The 17416-nt window shown below is 39.3% G+C and overlaps 1 protein-coding gene across 2 annotated transcripts; it reads right to left on the bottom strand.

Annotated features, from left to right (window-relative positions):
* Positions 1-504: 504 nt before the first annotated feature.
* il12rb2 (interleukin 12 receptor, beta 2a) lies at positions 505-13613 on the bottom strand. Of its 2 annotated transcripts, none has more exons than XM_031318054.2 (16): positions 13424-13613; positions 12997-13129; positions 12384-12656; positions 11556-11679; positions 11274-11458; positions 10741-10883; positions 10272-10416; positions 6645-6715; positions 5894-6110; positions 5521-5724; positions 5315-5413; positions 5004-5150; positions 4761-4892; positions 3288-3384; positions 3015-3102; positions 505-2926 (listed from the first exon to the last, which is right to left on the bottom strand). In XM_031318054.2, exons 2-16 carry the CDS (start codon positions 13064-13066, stop codon positions 2477-2479), a joined length of 2445 nt encoding a protein of 814 aa, XP_031173914.1. In that variant the 5' UTR covers positions 13067-13129; positions 13424-13613; the 3' UTR covers positions 505-2476. The 2 variants fall into 2 exon arrangements, with proteins under 2 accessions (XP_031173914.1, XP_031173915.1); XM_031318055.2 differs by having other exon boundaries at positions 3288-3381.
* Between the last annotated feature and the right edge of the window lie 3803 nt (positions 13614-17416).

The following is a 17416-nucleotide window of genomic DNA, read 5'->3' as shown; positions in this document are numbered from 1 at the left end:
TCTTAGAAATGTATTTACTGCACTACTTACTGCATATTTTTGCTGCTGCTAAATGCCTGTCTTATTGTCATCTGAAAGAACTAGTGCATCACTGTGGCCTCACTGTTCCCTCAGTTGCATTTCAATTGGATGTTCACTCAGTCTGTCAGTGGTGTCGCTTTGACTGACAGAAACCACCCAGCATGCACCTCTGAATTTGCAGCCTGTGGTCATAAAGGGATGGACACAGTCAGCAACAATACTCTGTGGTGTTTAAACAATGCTCAATTGGTACTAAGGGGCCCAAAGTGTGCCAAGAAAATATCCCCCACACCATTACACCATCACCAGCCTTATCTCGTTGAACAAGGCAATGCTTTCATGTCGTTTATGCCAAATTCTGACATTACCATCTGAATGGTGCAGCAGAAATCGAGACTCCTAAGACCAGGCAACAGTTTTCCAATCTCCTATTGTCCAATTTTGGAGAGCTATCTTTATGTATCTAATAAGGTGGCCTGTGAGTGCTGAGGAGGAAATCACTTGTTTATTTGCATTGACATTAAAATTACAAAATCAGACTCTCCCATTAAGGTGGTGCAAGTAAATGAATCAAAAGTGTCTATACAAGTTAAAGCAACACTATGTAACTTTTCCCTCTTCGGTCCCCCTACAGGTTGACTCATTGGAACTACAGCCGCGGGAAAAGTTACATAGTGTGACTTTAAACTGATAGAATAACAGAAAGAGACAGTTTCCAGGCTGTTGATGAAACTGTAAAGAAAATCACTAAACATACAAACACATTTACACACACTTTTACACTTTAAACATCAGCTTTTCACCATGCTAGCAGCCTGGCTCTAGGTCTATTATGGCATCGTCGGTCGGGTTCAGCGCTTTGAACAAACTGAAATATCTCAACAACAACAACAACAACAACAACAACAACAACAACTTTCACTAACTGCCGTGACATTTTTACAGACATTCATGGTCCCAAGTGTATGCATCTCACTGTGTTGATTCCCTGAGTTTCCCTTCTAGCACCACCCAGCAGGTTATTATTTTTGGCTTTTAGTGAAATGTCTTGTAAACTATTGGATTAATTGCCATGAAATTTGGTACACACATATAAGTTCACGAGTAGGATGACTTGTAGTAACTTTGGTGATCATCCAAATTTAAATTTGTCCAATACTTTGGTTTTATGACCAAATAGCTACAAAACTAATGACATTCAGCCTCACTGTACTTTGTGTTGAGAGCTAATTAGCAAACACTAGCATGCTAACATGCTAAACCAAGATGATAAGCCAAGATAAACCAGGATGACTAAACCTGCTAAACATCAGCATGTTAGCATTGTCATTGTGAGCATGTAAGCATGCTGACGTTAGCATTTAGCTCAAATCAGGTTGTGCCCTACAGCCTCACAGAGCTGCTAGCATACCTGTAAACTCTTCATCCTGTTTCCAAATATTACAAAATGTAGATACAGTGTTTTAATTGATTGATAATGATTCGGATCCAATCAATCTTCAGCAAAATAATAACGAATCATCTGTCATCATGCAGCAATATTACATGCCCATAACAAATCTGAGAGACATTCCCTTATCTCCTGTTTTAGATGAGCTAAGATTGAGGTAGCGTAGATGTATTTAAACTGTGATAGAGTATGTATTTGTCCTTTTACATGCAGGACAGGAGACATTTGGACATGTCACATGAGGAAAAGTACAGGTGCAACTAAAATAAATGATTGCTAAATTCTATTTATTTAGCTGCTTCAGTTTCAGGGTGTTGTGCATGCTGGCTCACTGTCACACTGCCGCGGCTTACTTGGACACTTGAACACAACGGAGCCATTGTTAAAGCCTTACTGCGTAACTTTTTTACATTAATGATCGTCCGTTACGTTCAAGCCATTGCCAAATGAGTTGCTACAAAGCTAATTAAGACTATCATCTTAGAAACTACACACTATAGCTTTAATGTTATTAGTAACACCTGTGTTTTTCCTACTATGACAAGTCAAAATGTCTGCTGTGAAAAAGGGCCTTATCAGTGCTGTCAGTGTATAGATGTCTTATTTAAATACTTTAAGTCAGGCAGAGAGAAATTACAATATCTGAAGGACATAGGTCATGGTGTTAGTATGTCCAATGCTGCTCTGAAGAGAAAACAATGGTAATGCATTAAATGAAAACAGAAGTACTTTTTCAGTCAAACGTTATTCCAGCACAACAGCTCTAGAAGACTTCAGCAAGAGAGCTTTTTTGTTACAGTTCAGATTTCAATGAGCAAGGAGGTAGTTCATGCAGCAAGGTGCGTGATGCAAAAAAAAAAGAAGAGGAATCCAGGCACCGCGTCCAGTCATTGTGTTCGTTGTCTTTCGTTTAGGTGGTGAAACCCCACCTAGCCGTCCTCTTCCTCAAAAAATCGTTTTCACTCAAACCTCACCTCACCAAATAGTTCTGGTTTCAGGTTAACACTAACTGTTCTGAAAGATGTCACTGCAGTCAATTTTGACCGTATTCAGAGTCAACTTCCCTCCAAACTCCAGCGGCTCTGTGAAGATGTTGTGACTGGGGAAGAAACCCAGCATTTCTACAAACTCTTCCTCCTCCTCCTCCTGGTATTCCTCGTCCATATTTTCCGGCCCGTGTGATGAGATGTAGCCGACAGTTGTGTTGGTGTCCAGTGATGTCTGCGTGTGGTCGGAGCTGTCTGAGTCGTGGGAGAAGCTCTTGATGTAGGTGGTCAGAGGGTAGGCCAGTGTGGCCAGCTCTGACTCGGGGCTCCGACTGGTTTGAGGAGAGAGTGTAAGTGTGCAGATGTCACTGCTCTGCTTGGGCAGCTCCTCCACATCCACCAGGATGGGCTCTTCTTCCTCCTCGGTTACACTGGAGTTACTCGGCGGTAGCTGGAGGTTCATCTTGCCCTGTTTTGAAGGGAGATAGAGGCTTAAACTATGAACAGTGAGTTGCAATTTACAGCAGTTTGTATTTTATCTACTTTTACATAATTACCTTCTCCTGGGTACACTGTTGTGCCCACTTGCTGTTTGCAGGATCTGGCACATCATCAAGCATGACACACTGGAAATACACCCAGAGCCTGAGGGGGAATGTGAAAAAACAATACGGCATGGAAAGTTTAATGGCGCCATAATACATTTTTATTGCTGCACCATTGTTGTTGTGTGGTTTCTGCAGAACTGTAGATGAACAAAAAAAGAAAGGCGTGAGCTTGTTAGTTGCTTTCACGTATACATCCATATAGAGCTACTGTTGCTCACATACCTCTGCTTTAATGCTGAACATTGGTACACACACACCAGAAACAACACGATCGGGGCGGCGACTGCACACACTAGTAGGGGGGATAGTTGGGTCTCCTCTGCAACAGTGACAGTGAAACAGGAAGATGTAAGACTGCAGCATATATATTTAGCTAGGTAGTAAAAAGGAAAAAAAAGTAGGCGATTATCTATCGAAAGACATTTTCTTAAGTTGTTTGACAAAAAGTCCATTTGCTTGGAAAAACAATTAGATGTGATTGAAGGATACTGAAAAAGGTAGTAAGTGGACCATGAGTTGTCAAATTATATTTCTGGCTGAGAAAAACTTTGACTCCTTTGAAGAAAATAAGCAAGTCTTTTCTGTTAAATGTTACTATTTTATTAAAAATCACTTGACTTGACAGGTTGTTCGATCCACTCCACATCAAAACTATCAGTGTATAACATTCTTTAAAGGATGGGTTCAAACCAAAGTCAGGTCCCTAAAAGATCATTCTTAATGTGTTTTCAATGTGAGTGATGGGGAACAAAACACCCAGTCCTCGTTTTGTGCATCAAAAAATGCAAAAGTTTAGTCAATATAAGGTTTCAGCAGTCTGAGTTAGCCACTTGATAAGGCTTCCAAATCTTCCAAAGTTTGTTTCTTTCTTATGAAATGTGTGTATCTGTCCCTTCTCTGCAGCTCAGCAAGGAAACAATGAGATCATTTGTACTAAAAAGACTAACTTTGGTGGACATCTACTTGATTTGATTAATGCAGACTGGTGGAGCCTCATTTTAACTTAATATAAACTGAATTGAATACAATTTCACACAGACTGAGTATTTCTTTTTTTAATTATTTTAAGACAGACTTGGAAAAAATGTGAATCTATCCATTAAGCTACAGTATGTCTTTGGACAATGCTGGTCTTTATATTATTAAATACAGTTACTCAATCATTTTTATTGTAAGAAATTCTGCGTTTTTCTGAGTCTTAAAGGGAAAAAAAAGATCTCAGCGCCAATAGCTGGACTGAAACACATGTAATCAGCAGAACTAGTTTCATCCAATGTTAAATAAAGAGTTTGAAATGCACTTATTTGTTATTGAGAGTTAGATAAAAAGACAATTCCATTTTGGCTACAGCCAGCAGCCAGTTAGCTTAGCTTTGCATAAAGACTGGAAACAGGGGGAATCTGCTAGCCTGGTTCCGGCCAACAAAATCTCCCTACTAGCAAAATCTATAGCTCACGTACTAACACATTATATGTTGTTTGTTTAATCTGTAGAAAACCAAAGTTTAACAACTTGTGTCTTTATGTGCCTATTTTTTGGCCAGGAGCGGACCAGGCAACCAGCCTCATTTCATATTTGCTGTTCAGACATAAGAGTGGTATTGACCTTCTCGTGTAACTCTTGGGATGAAAGCAAATGAGCACGGCTTCCAAAATGTCAAACTATGGCTTTAAAGAAACTTGGAAAGCTGCTTACGCTGGATGAAGAACTTGACCTTTTGACATTCTGGGCCTTCTCCTTTAGCCGTTGAAGCAGTCATCCACAGGCTGTAGGAAGCAGGAGACAGGTCTTTGATGGTGTGCATCCTCTTTGATGCTGGTATAGCGTCTGCAATACAAATTCATATACATACAGCAGAGGAAAGTTACTCACGTGACTGTCTGCATCCAAAGAGTACATGTTGTATGAGACGTATCAGTAAAGATAAATGCTTCTTACAAGGCCTCAGCTCTCCGCTATCGTTCTCTAAATAGATGGTGTAATTGGTTACACAACCCCCACGCTGACCCGTGGGGATCTCTGTCCAGGTCACTTTTACTTTGTTTCCCTCAATCGTCTCTTGGACTGACGGACCCACTTCTGGGGCTGCAGGCAACAAGCAGAGCCCAAAAAGATTACTCAACAGGAGGGATGATAAAGGAATATTTGAAACACTTTAATACTCCTGCTACTAACTGAATTTTCTGCCAGTTATGTTTGAGTTTAATAAATTATCGAATTAACACTGGTAAGCTCTTCTTAGATCTTACCTGATTCCAAAGTGGAGACAGTAAATCTGGTCCTACTCACTGAGCTCTCATTGTTTAAAACATATACTGCTCCCTCGTAGCACTCACATGGCTTAATATCTGTATAAAGAAAGATGGTGGTATAGCAACATTAAAGAAACTAGAAAAAAAACAGTAAGGCAAAAACAGGAAAAGGCAAATATTTACTGCAACTCTACACGTCCCACCTGTAATAACAGCATGGTTGTCTTTCCGGCCCAGTCTGATCCATCTGAGCTCCTCCAGCTTGTGGCCCTCTGGGTACCACTCCAGCACATATGCTGAATGTAGCGGTGCAGTGTCATGCTTTCTCCAGGAGATGGTGACACTGTGGTTGTCTGCAGTTACTTGTCTCACAACATCCTGAGGGGGCACGAACTGCGTGCTCTTCGCTGCAAGAGACACCAAATTTCACCCTTGGTATTACAAATGTGTGTGATATTCTCCTGTAACCTCTTAACATGACTGCTCACCCACAAAAAGAGGCACATTCTGGCTTTACAAAGCTACAGACATAATTAGACAAGCATTCACTCATACAAAGTTTACTTATCTTTTTACCTTTTGTGTGATGGGTTTTAATTCTGGCAGGAGGGGACAGCCCTTTGGAGTTGCGAGCCCATACTGTGACTTCGCAGTCGGTACAGAACGGGACTGAATAATCCCTGGCATCGGCACTAATTGACTCTTTGTTGACGAAGACCAATCCAGAGTTTTGGCTGTAAACGCTGACGTTATACTCTATGATTTTCCCTCTAGCGGTGGAAATGTTCAGCTCCTGCAGTCAGAGAAATGTTTTAAAAGTGAATTATTGAGTTTGTCACCATATATTTGCTTTTGTTCAAGAAAAAGAAACATCAGCATTTACATGAGCCTTGGATTTGGCCGTCTTAAAGAATGCTCACGATCAACACATTGAGACAGCATGTAAGACACATCATTTCTGCTCAACTCCTCTTTTCTTGTAAACTGAAACTTTGGTGTCTGGCATCAGGTTTCACTTATCTCTCACGTCTTTATGTGACATTAAATGAGTGTGTATGTGTGTGTGTGTGTGGTAGCGGGTTGGGATGTGCAAGTGTGTGTGTGTGAGGGTGTCACACCTCAGAAGTGGTCAAGGGTTGAACTTTAGTTTGTGCAGAAAGTAGTAGTGAAGCAGGAAGATCTGAAAGTGTTACTATGGCGACAACACCACACAGACACAGAGTGAGAGAGGGGAGAGACATGAAACTGTACAGCAGAGCAGCGTTCTGTGTAATTGTCCTTCACAATAATTCAGAATAAACAATTGAAAAGCTTTTTAAAAACGTACCTTCCAGTAAACTCGCGATTTAGAGTCAGAGGTGAGCTCAGCGTACCACACATCCAACTCTTTGGCAGGCGCTGAAACAATAACATAATCTGTCACTGGACAATAATACTGAGATATTAAGAAGGTTGATATTTGACTTTACAGACTAGAACTGAGTCAGAGTTTTTTTTTTTCAATGAACGTGAAAAACATGTTTATAGAATTGACATTTCTTAAAGTTATTCCTAATTGATAGACTTTGAAATCCTTTGAAAGGGACACACATCCAATCTGCTTGAAAAACATCCATGACATTGAAAATGTCATTGTCTTTATCGTCAAAGTTACTTTTAAGTCACTTGGTTAAACACTTGCGTGTGAAGAACACTTCCCCGTCGGTGAGTTCAGGGGCTGTTGTAAAAGTGACACTTTAGTGTTAGCTACCCAGTTGCAATAGCCTGGCTCCGCCCTACTACTTACTTCCGCTCAATTTTTGTTTTCCTTCAGTACGCCGTCTGGGTTTGCGGTATATTCGCGGGTTTTCTCCGGTCAATTTCTTACCGGTCCAATCAGCGAACAGAGAGAGTGGCTGAGAACGATGACGCTGAGGCCGTGTGCTTAGTTTGAGTTGTAGTTCCGTAATGGTGGCGGAGAAAGATGCGAGCGAAGCTATTTGGTCCATTGTGGTAACGTTGCAGAATATCCAGAAGTTGAAGCCCGAGCAAGAACAATCTTTGCTGAATTGTGTTGGTGGCCATGATGTTGTGGCCCTCCTCCCCACGGGGTTCGGGAAAAGTTAGATTTTCCAGCTCGCTCCGTTGGTGGTGAAGGAGTGGCTAAGGCGAACGCTAGTGATGCTAAACCGACGTCACGACCAAGCGTTAGCGATTGGTTATGGCAGATCCAGAGTGGCTCTGGGCAGATCCAATAGTTTTAAACTTCAACAGAGTACCTGCCTTCAAGAAAGTTAACACTTGTCAATGAAGAGTGGCCAGACTCTCTGTACAAATTAAATGTTTGAGAGTCTGGTAGGACACTACAAATGTTTACTTCACAATATTGTAATGCCCATGTATAATTATTGTTTGTCTTTTGGATATGACCCAGAAATACCAGATATTGATTGTTTGTGCAGTCAGAGAGCCCAACTGTAAAACCTGCTTAGATATAATGGATGTTCATATGCTTTATATCTGTGATTGATGTTGACTGTGCTTTTACTCAGCACTATCCCTCAAATTAATCTATTAGGATTTTTGTTATTGGAGCTTTACAACAGTGTGTTTTTAGGAGGCCAAACAGGGAGTTAAAAGAAAGGGAGTTTTCACTTCAATAACTTTTTGAACTTTGTTCCCATTTGGGTTTAATAAGGTCAGGAAAAAAGGAAAAATATATTTAAAGTAAACAATTAATGGATTTTGTAATGTTAACCTTTTTACACATCAAATCCGTGGGACCCTAAACAATGAAAAAGTAAATCCGATTTCAACAAAAGACAATGGTTAAGATTTCAAATCAGTACCTTCTCACAATTGCTGTTCTTTTAAAGAAAGAGATTTCCATGTCTTTTTTTATTACAATAGTGCCTTTAAACAAGCCGTCAGGACTTCTGTACGGTTGTGATCAACTATACTATATATATATATATATATATAAATCTGTAAAAAGTGCTGCTTCTGTGCCGTTTCAGTCATTCCCCGGCTACAATATATGAGTATATATCAGGATGAGAAAAATAAAGTGTTTTTTGAGCATTAAAGTATGTAAACAGTTCTAGTAGAAACCCAAAATACAAGTATGAACCTGAAAGTGAGCATGATATATCTCCTTTAAAGGATATTATTACCTTCACAACAAAACAATTGTTTCTTGTAGTAGATTAGCTTCCTCAATTATGTTTCAAATCTCGGTAAGGTGATTTTCAAACTGCCCTGGGTGAAAACAGCGGCTGCCTGGAAGATCAGGAATCATGTGTGGTTTAGACACTATGTGCTTATCCAGGAAAATAAGGAAGCTAGACACACACGTGTAAAGAATGTGTTCAATTCATGCTTGAAAAAAGAAAATGTAAATACCCTTTGCCAAAAATGTCTCTTCTGTTATTTCTACTCTGACCTCTGCTGCTGCTGACTGTTTGTGAAAAGCTCATGATCTTTCACTGCTGCACATTCATAGCTCATATATCTGGAATGAAGAGGCCTTTATATCTTCACACCATCAGTATTACAAATATGCAGCGATATTTCCCATGATGAACCATCACTGTCTTGTTTACCACTTAGCTTTTCTTCACTCAATGTTTAACTGATATGCAATAAGACTCAACAGTTTACTAATAACATGTTATTATAATACCCCCACTCTACCTCATTACTTACTCTAATGTATATTATGTTATTCTCTGTTTATACTTTATATTTCAGAAGTAGTAGTTTAGTATATTCCAAGTGTATTCTAGTCAATTCTTATATTGTATATTCTATAGCTGCTGCTGCTGCTGAAACAAGAATTTCCTAATATCTATCTATCTATCTATCTATCTATCTATCTATCTAATCTCAGTGTAAGCCAAATGGTTTTGGTCTTAAAGACCTCATATTATGCTCATTTTCAGGTTCATAATTGTATTTAGGGGTTGTACCAGAATAGGTTTATATGGTTTAATTAAAAAAAAACACATTTTTGTTGTGCTGCACATTGCTGCAGCTCCTCTTTTCACCCTGTGTGTTGAGCTCTCTGTTTTAGCTACCAAGTGAGGCATCACACTTCTGTTCCATCTTTGTTGGGAGTCGCACATGTGCAGTACCTAGGTAAGGACTACTAGCCAGTCAGAAGCAGAGTAGGGTGGGCCCTGACAAGCGTGCTAGTGTGATCCAAAAACAAACCCAGAACAACCCGACAAGCTTCGCAACCTAGACTGGAGCAAGACATTTCAGAGTGGTAAGTTATTTAAAGTGTGTGTGTGTGTGTGTGTCGTAGAGGGTGGGGATGTGAAAGTGTGCACGTAGAATTAGTCTTTCATATGTAACCTTTTATTTCTGCACTGTCTCCTGGACATGGCGCTACAACTATCTGAACTCTTCGGGTCTCCGCTCTAACTAGCATGGTTTGAGGGCGTGCCACACTAGCAGCTAGGCGAGCTTTATAACATGTGTTACAAGGTGACGCAAAATGACGCGTGTTTGTCACAGAAGTAAAGGCTGGACTACAATAGAGCTGTTTGGAGCAGTTTGTGAACAGTGTTTTCTGTGGGGGATGGTAATTCCTTTTGTGGTGGACTTTGGGCTTTTTCACTTTGTAAACCTATTACATGCACAAAAAGATATATAACACAATAAAGTAAAGGGAAAAAGCTAAAAAGCACATTATGAGCACTCTAACACACAACCCAATAAGCACTGTTTCAGTGGCTTACAGGTATCCTGCAGACAGTCAGTGAGCTGATAACTGCCTCAAAAAAAACCAAAAGAAAGGAAACAGTACTGCATTATCTGATAGATTTCATAGATAAAGTGCCACAGAGATATTGTAAATCCATTCAGACCAAAACTGTTTGCCTGTAGACAGTCAGTGTAGTGCTTTCACTCAGGAAGTGCAAAAATAATCTTCAGGAGCTGCAGGTTACTGTAATATAGACGGTTTGCTTACCTTCCTCTTGAGTCCAGCTTGAAATGTTTGCGCTCCACTGACTCCACAGGCCACTGCTGAATTTGGATCTGGCTCTGAAATGGTACAACATGTAGGGCTCCAGAGAGGAGATGGACCGAACCTGTACCGAACTCATCTGCACACCCTGTAAATTGAAATAAGTGTTTTTTTTCATCTTATTTTAATTGATTAAAACTCAATCATCCACACTCCAACAAAGTGCCATTTATAATAACATTGCATACCAATGATGGTCCAATTTCAGCTCGTTTTTGAGACTTGTGCAACATCAACCTGACACTCATATCTGCCTTTGGCTTTGAATCAGCAGAAGACCTATGAGGTCTGTTCATGTGGTGACTGTTTTCACAGGGCTAAAGTAACCTTCTGCAGCGTAACTTGCAACAACTCATTGAAAGTCCCTAAATGTTCAAAAGATGCACTAATCTGAGCCGTTAAGACTTCTTACTGAGTCAGGAGACGATGTCCATGTCTGAGCTTCTGTTCTGTATTGGATCTCTAGGTGTTGAGCCTTCACAGGCAGCTCCACTTTGACGATGCACTCTCTGGAAGAGCACTCCGGTTGGCCAAGAGCAGGAGTCGATGGCATCGCTGCTCAGATCAACACAGAGTGGTCAGATACATTAAAAACAAAACAGGCACCAAGGGTACACAAGATGATTTGTTGATGTTTTCTTTGCTATAAAATCAGCAATTGAAAAGATAGGATTCCACTGCGTCATTACTAGTCATCGCTTTGTGAAAAGGAGGGTGGAGGGAGATTATCAACCATCATGAACATCAGGATTAGAGCGTAAAAGGACACATTTTCCTTAAAAAGCTGATTTCAAGCCACAATATCATTGTACCGATTTCAATACTTTTTAGGCACCGACCGAATTGCCTTCTTAGTATCGAGTATTGAACAATGCCTTGTCATTCAATACCAAATTTCAATACCTAAGGAGTAAATCTCATCAGCGTTACATGCTGCTGTCTTACCAATGTCACTGAGCGTGTAGTTGATGGGGATGGACACTTGAGAGCCCAGTGGATTTTGGGCTAGGACCCACACAGAGATCAGCTGGACAGAGCTGGTCACAGTGAAACTAGCTGATGGAAAATCAGTTCCTCTACTGGAGACATTGAACTCTGTATCTGCGTGGCTTTTAGATACAGTTCTCACACTGAAACACACAAAGCCACGTTTCATTTGATAGTAGGTATAAGCAATGTGATATTGTTTTGATGACTTCTCGATCCATTTTTGGTTTTTAAACTTACCACAGCTTTGAACTGTTCCTAAGAAAAGTATCTCGTCCTCTGTTCCAAGTGCAGGACACAACTCCGCTTTCATTATCTTTGACTTTGTAGATGCATGAAATATTTTCAGGCCTCTCTAGTAGATCTAAAGGACAAAGAAAATGAATAATTGAATAAAAAGAGAACATAAACCTAACAATCAGCCTAAACAAGGCTTTTACTTTTTTTCTTTTTAAACTGCAGTTATATATTTCTGGTACTTGAGTTGTCATTCCAACACAGGAATATCAAATTAGGAAGTAATATTATTGAAAACTTAGATGGTTGTATCCTCAAAAACACAAATGTGGGTTTATAGTAATCCATAAAATGTGCTATTCAGATTAAATCATTTTTAGTATTGGATGTGTCATTTCAGAACGAGTTTGTGTTGACAATATTGTGTGCACTTTTCATGTTAGGGAAATGGCATGTTGCATGTGTCAAAAAACAAGTTAACTCAATTAGCAACAGCTCTGTGGTCAGAATTTATCACATTGTGTTAGCTTTGACACTTAGCTGCACCCAGCCCGCAACATGCAAACAGTGTGCACTCTAAGTATAAAGAGAAAGCAGAACCAGCTGTGCCTTTTTTTTATCATCTCTTGTATCTTGAATAGTTATAGTCACGCCTTAAGATATGAACATCTCATCTTGAAACACCACACGCCATGCACTGTAAAACATCCTGCATCACTTTCTATTTAGGACAAATAGTCTGAACTTCACTAAATGTGTGCATAAGGAAACTTTTCAGTGATAAATATTTCAGAGATTGATGCTTTTCCTGCTCCTTGGTTTCATACTCACATCCAGCAGAGATGTCCAGTCCACAGGGGTCCAGAGGAGAAGGACATTTACACCGACAGCTGTATGTTCTGTTTTTGGTTATGTTTGTTACATTAAAATATATAGTTGTAGAATTAAATACGTTGTGGCTCTGTAGTGTTGGCGGATGGTCACTGTACATAGATCCCTTGCACTTGCAGTTAAAGGTGCAGTACACCGTAAAGCTGGTGCCTCGCTGCACCACAGGTCCATGGCTAGACCAGATGGCACAGGATTTCTCAGGATATTTCTCACCTATAAGCAGAAATGATGATTGATATGTTCATATCATCTAGTTATGTCAATGTAAGAAAGCCACTGATCATGGATTTGTTGAACAAAACACTTCATCCTTATGCAGATGCACAATTTCACAAACATCACTCTAAGATTTTACATAACTACAACTGTCACACTAAACACACACACACACACACACACACACACACACACACACTGTCAAAATAACTTTTTCTTAGAAAGGCTTTTCATGTAGCCTACATCCACTAACCTTTATCTCCAAATAACATGACAAAAATATTAAAATATACCTCACATGAAACCGAAATGTGTCCACACGGTAGTCTGAGCTTACCTATGCACAGCTGCACGGCCAGCCCAATAACAACAGTGAAGATGGTCCATGTTTGGGACATTGTCGCCATGAGTCATCAGTAACTGCCTCCTGCAATATGTCTCTTATATTGCCGCAGGCACTGCTAGCTTACCTTAAAACAAGGAAAAGTGCACAAATGCATGAGGTCAAAGTTTTTTGGATAGCCTACATCTTTTTAAAAAGTATCTTAATGTTCAAAAGTTTTTATCTGGGAAACCAGTCGGTGCTTTATGCTTTTTCCTTTCTGGTAGCTGGCGATAATGTTGTCCCATTTATAGCATATTGATATGAAATCATGTATACTACTTTTTAAGCACAGCCATGTGTCAATATATATAGCTACACATATGCTGCGTACAGTCAATAATGACGGTAATAAAAACACGGATAACAAAGTCATACTCACCAAGACATCACATCCCAGCATCATATTAATCCTTAACCCTTCTAACGACTTTTGATCCGTCATCATTAAGTCCTTCCTAACATCGTTAGTTAGAGCAGAAGATCCAGACTGTGGTAGGCTGACGGTGGAGACTCCGTGCTGGCTGACTGCAGCCTCTGTCTGCAGTGGGTGAAGTGACACACCTCAGTTCATTTGTGAAGCCAGAGGTGCAACACACACACACACACACACACACACACACGCAAGGACACGCGCTTCACACAGAGTCAGACACTGTGCACTACCAAGCTACTGATGATTATAGCAGTGGTGGAATGTAACTAAGTAGTTTTATTCGAGTACTGTAGGCCTACTTACATGTAATGCAACCTATACTTCTGCTCAACTGCATGTCAGAGGCAAATATTGTACTTTTTACTCCACTACATTTCTCTGACAGCTTTGTTTTCTTCACAGATTAAAACATTGTGTATACCCCTCCTGTCCAGTGAAAACCATGCATCTCCAAATTGGGTAATATTTATTGATTTTAATATTGAAAAAAAAAAACTGGAGGATGGTGTTTGTTTCTGAGCAGTAGTGGCTCGGGAAAAGGAAAGTTTGGGGTCCCCTGCTGGAGCTCATGCCCTTGCGACTCAACCCAGGATAAGCGGATGACAACAGATGGATAGTAGTTAAAATTAGCACAAACTTCAACATCCACAGCAGTAAAATGCAACATACACAATAATGCAGCAGTACATGGATCCAAAAACATTATATCCTATTATACAATAGTAAAACACTGTCTGGAAGACTTTTTTTTCTCTGCAGAATGTACTTTTACTGTTAAAACTTACTTCATACAAGGTTTAAATGCAGATCGTAGTGCTTGTAGTGCAGTATTTCCACAGTGTGGTATTGGTACTTTTACTTAAGTGAAGGATCTGAATACTTCCTCCGCCACTGGGTATTAGCCTTTACAGCTAACATAATGCACACTATTACAAGTCCCTGTAATATTTTCTGTCTGGAAAAAATAAAAGCCTACAAATGTCCTCCAATACTCATCAAATGGCTAGTGAGTGTTCAAATTGTACCACCCACTCAATAGATTACCATTGTTTTTTGGGCTGGTGGGTGAGGCAAATCTAGCAGCCACTTTCATATTTTACCAGTATTTGTTTAGTGGATGATGGTAATTTTGGACCCTATTCATAGGTAGTTCACTCTTTGCCAAGAAATGTTCATAGCTTCATTATACAATATTCTGCTGTGTTTGTTTGTTCTACTGTTAAGCATCATATACAGGATGAGCACCCAAATTGTTATAAACCTGGCTCTAGGCCATGACAAAAACTGGGAAGAGACACAGAAATGCCAATATATATTATTTATTACCAAAAAAAAGAATAAAAGTTTAAACTAAATACAGGTATGAGGTGTGTGAAAATCAGTAACACTAGTAGTGTTCGTGTGGATGTGTGTAAAATGTGTAAGGTGTTGTTAAGCAAAATTGTGTAACAAAACAAAGAACAGCAACAAGGCTTCTGGTGTTGGCAGGGAGCAGAGTGCAGAGAGCAAGAAGTCCAGGAGGCTGGGGCTTTTATATCCTGTGAAGCCCAGTTGCTCCAAATCAAGCTGCATCAGCTGGCACCTTGAAAACAGTTATGCATAGAATGAGAGCAAGCAGGCACAAATCTAAGAGGGGCTGTCACTAGATAAAGTGTAGCTTGTTTAAATATGTGCCTGTTACCAAAATGAAGAAGATAGATGCAGGTTTGATCCCATACAATCCTAAATCCCACATGGAAGATGAGAGGACTTGGATTTGTTACTCTGACACGATGGGGAAATTCCGCAGGCTGATGTTTAGATTACAGTACATCTTGGAGTGTATGCCACTGTGAAAGGAGGATCTGCAACAGCAGAACAACCCATCAAATGCATCTTCATCATCACATTTTCCACACAGCACAAAGTCTCTCACTCCCTCAATCATATCCCCGTGTGATGCAGTGGGGGACTTTCCCCTCTAGCTGCACCACATTTCACCTTTAGATGTACACGCACAATACCGTGCTCAAGATTTATAAAATAACTGCAGCGGTACACAAAAACATCAGCAAGAGGGATGACAGATGTTTTTTTTTAAAGACAACGAGGCCCCTGAAGATTTATTAAAACTTCGAACTTCTTTCAGTGGAGGAGAGTCCCTTCTAACATTTTGAATGAGGAAGTGAGACAACTCTCAGGAAGTCTTAAAAAACTGTTGTTGTAACTGCAGGTGGTGAATATGTGAGTAGAACTTTAGGTTCAGGAGCAGATTACGATTCCACACACTGAGCCATTATCTGTAACAGGGAAACCCCCAACTGACTTTTGTCTGTGTGTTTTGGAGTAATGTCACACTCAGCTGTACTTCAGCAGCTCACAAAATATGATGGCTAACATTATAAACATACAGAGAACATGCCCTTATATTAAAATAACTTAACACTATTTTGACTTGATACTGACATGTGCAGGATGACGACTCCAAGTTGGGTATTTACATTAGGTGGTTCAAGAAGTTGTAATTAAGGTTTTATTAATGGCTAATAACTAAATTATAAATTATAAATCAGTAATAATCCAGCTGAAAGAAGTGCATTTTGGTTGCCAGGTTGTGAAATGCCCACTTAACTGGTGTATATCCTCCTCCAGCATACCAGCTTAGTCTCTGCTTTTAATTGAATTAACCAGGAAGACCACTTACCATCTGAAAAAGACTGAAGGACATGTATTAATATCTTAAATTAACATTGATAGCTGCATAAATAAAAGAGAAACAAAATCTTTAGCAATGACTAACTAATATTTACATTGAGGTTAATGAAGCAATCTTCAAATCCTCTTCAGGCTTCTTCCTCTTTGAAATGCTACTCATTCCACATACTTTCACCAACATATGTCTTTCAAACTTGAAACTATTCACAATACCTTCTGCTATTAGAAAATGAATTAGCGTTTTGATATCTTTTACAGTTTTTGTCTTATTACTGTTTAAGTTTAGTGTTTTATTCATGCCTTTTCCGTGCTTATAACGGTGTGTGTATTGCGTGACTTAGACTTTTTGTGTGGAGTTTGGATGTTCTTCCAGACTTTCTTTGACATTCTGTACTATGACTTGCTCATCACTTTTTTCGACATGCATTACTTTGACTTTTTCAATGGCTTTTTCGACATACTATTACCATTTTCAACAAACTTATTTTGTGGAATGGTGGCTTAGTGGTCAGCACAGCTCCAACCAGCCCCAGCAAGTAGGCTCTGCAGACCCTGTTCCCTGGTTTGATCCTCAGTCTGAGCAGGGACTTTTTGTGTGGAGTTTGGCTGTTCTTCCAGACTTTCTTTGACGTGCTATACTATGACTTTTTTTCATGACCTTTAAAGAAATACTATACTGTGACTTTTTATCACTTTTTTCAACATAGTTGTGCTGACCACTAAAACACCTTTCCATCAAATAAGTTTGTTGAAAACAGTAATAGCATATTATGTTGAAAAAAGCCATTAAAAAAGTCGTATACTATTGTCGTATAATATGTCGACTTTTTTCGACATACTTTACATGACTTTTTTCGACATACTATACTATGACTTTTTATCACTTTTTTCAACATGCTATACTATGACGTTTTATCACTTTTTTTGACATAGTATACTATGACTTTTTATCCCTTTGTTCGATATACTATACCATGCCTTTTTTATGACTTTTTTCAACATACTATACTATGACTTTTTTCGACATATTAACTATGACTTTTTTTATCACTTTTTTTGACATACTATTCTATGATATTTTTGACATGCTATACTGACTTTTTTGACATACTATTCTATGACTTTTTGTGACTTTTTTAAGACATAATATACTATGACTTTTATAGACATTTTAATACTTTAAGTTAGAAAAGAAATTCAAAACAAGTGCAATGTTCTAAATCTTTTGGCATTATTGAACTTTTA

This window comes from Sander lucioperca, chromosome 11 (assembly GCF_008315115.2).
Source record: "Sander lucioperca isolate FBNREF2018 chromosome 11, SLUC_FBN_1.2, whole genome shotgun sequence".
Taxonomy (NCBI): Eukaryota; Metazoa; Chordata; class Actinopteri; order Perciformes; family Percidae; genus Sander; species Sander lucioperca.
The sequence above is the reverse complement of the archived record's forward strand: the minus strand, read 5'-3'. Positions and strand labels throughout refer to the sequence as shown.

What these genes read in the sequence shown, in the direction of transcription:
- il12rb2 (XM_031318054.2), bottom strand. Translation starts at nt 13,066, where the DNA reads ATGGCGACAATGTCCCAAACATGGACCATCTTCACTGTTGTTATTGGG. An exon ending in GGACATCGTCTCCTGACTCA is followed by an intron (nt 10,417 to 10,740) that starts GTAAGAAGTCTT and finishes TTCAATTTACAG; the next exon opens with GGTGTGCAGATGAGTTCGGT. An exon ending in CAACCATGCTGTTATTACAG is followed by an intron (nt 5,414 to 5,520) that starts GTGGGACGTGTA and finishes TTCTTTATACAG; the next exon opens with ATATTAAGCCATGTGAGTGC.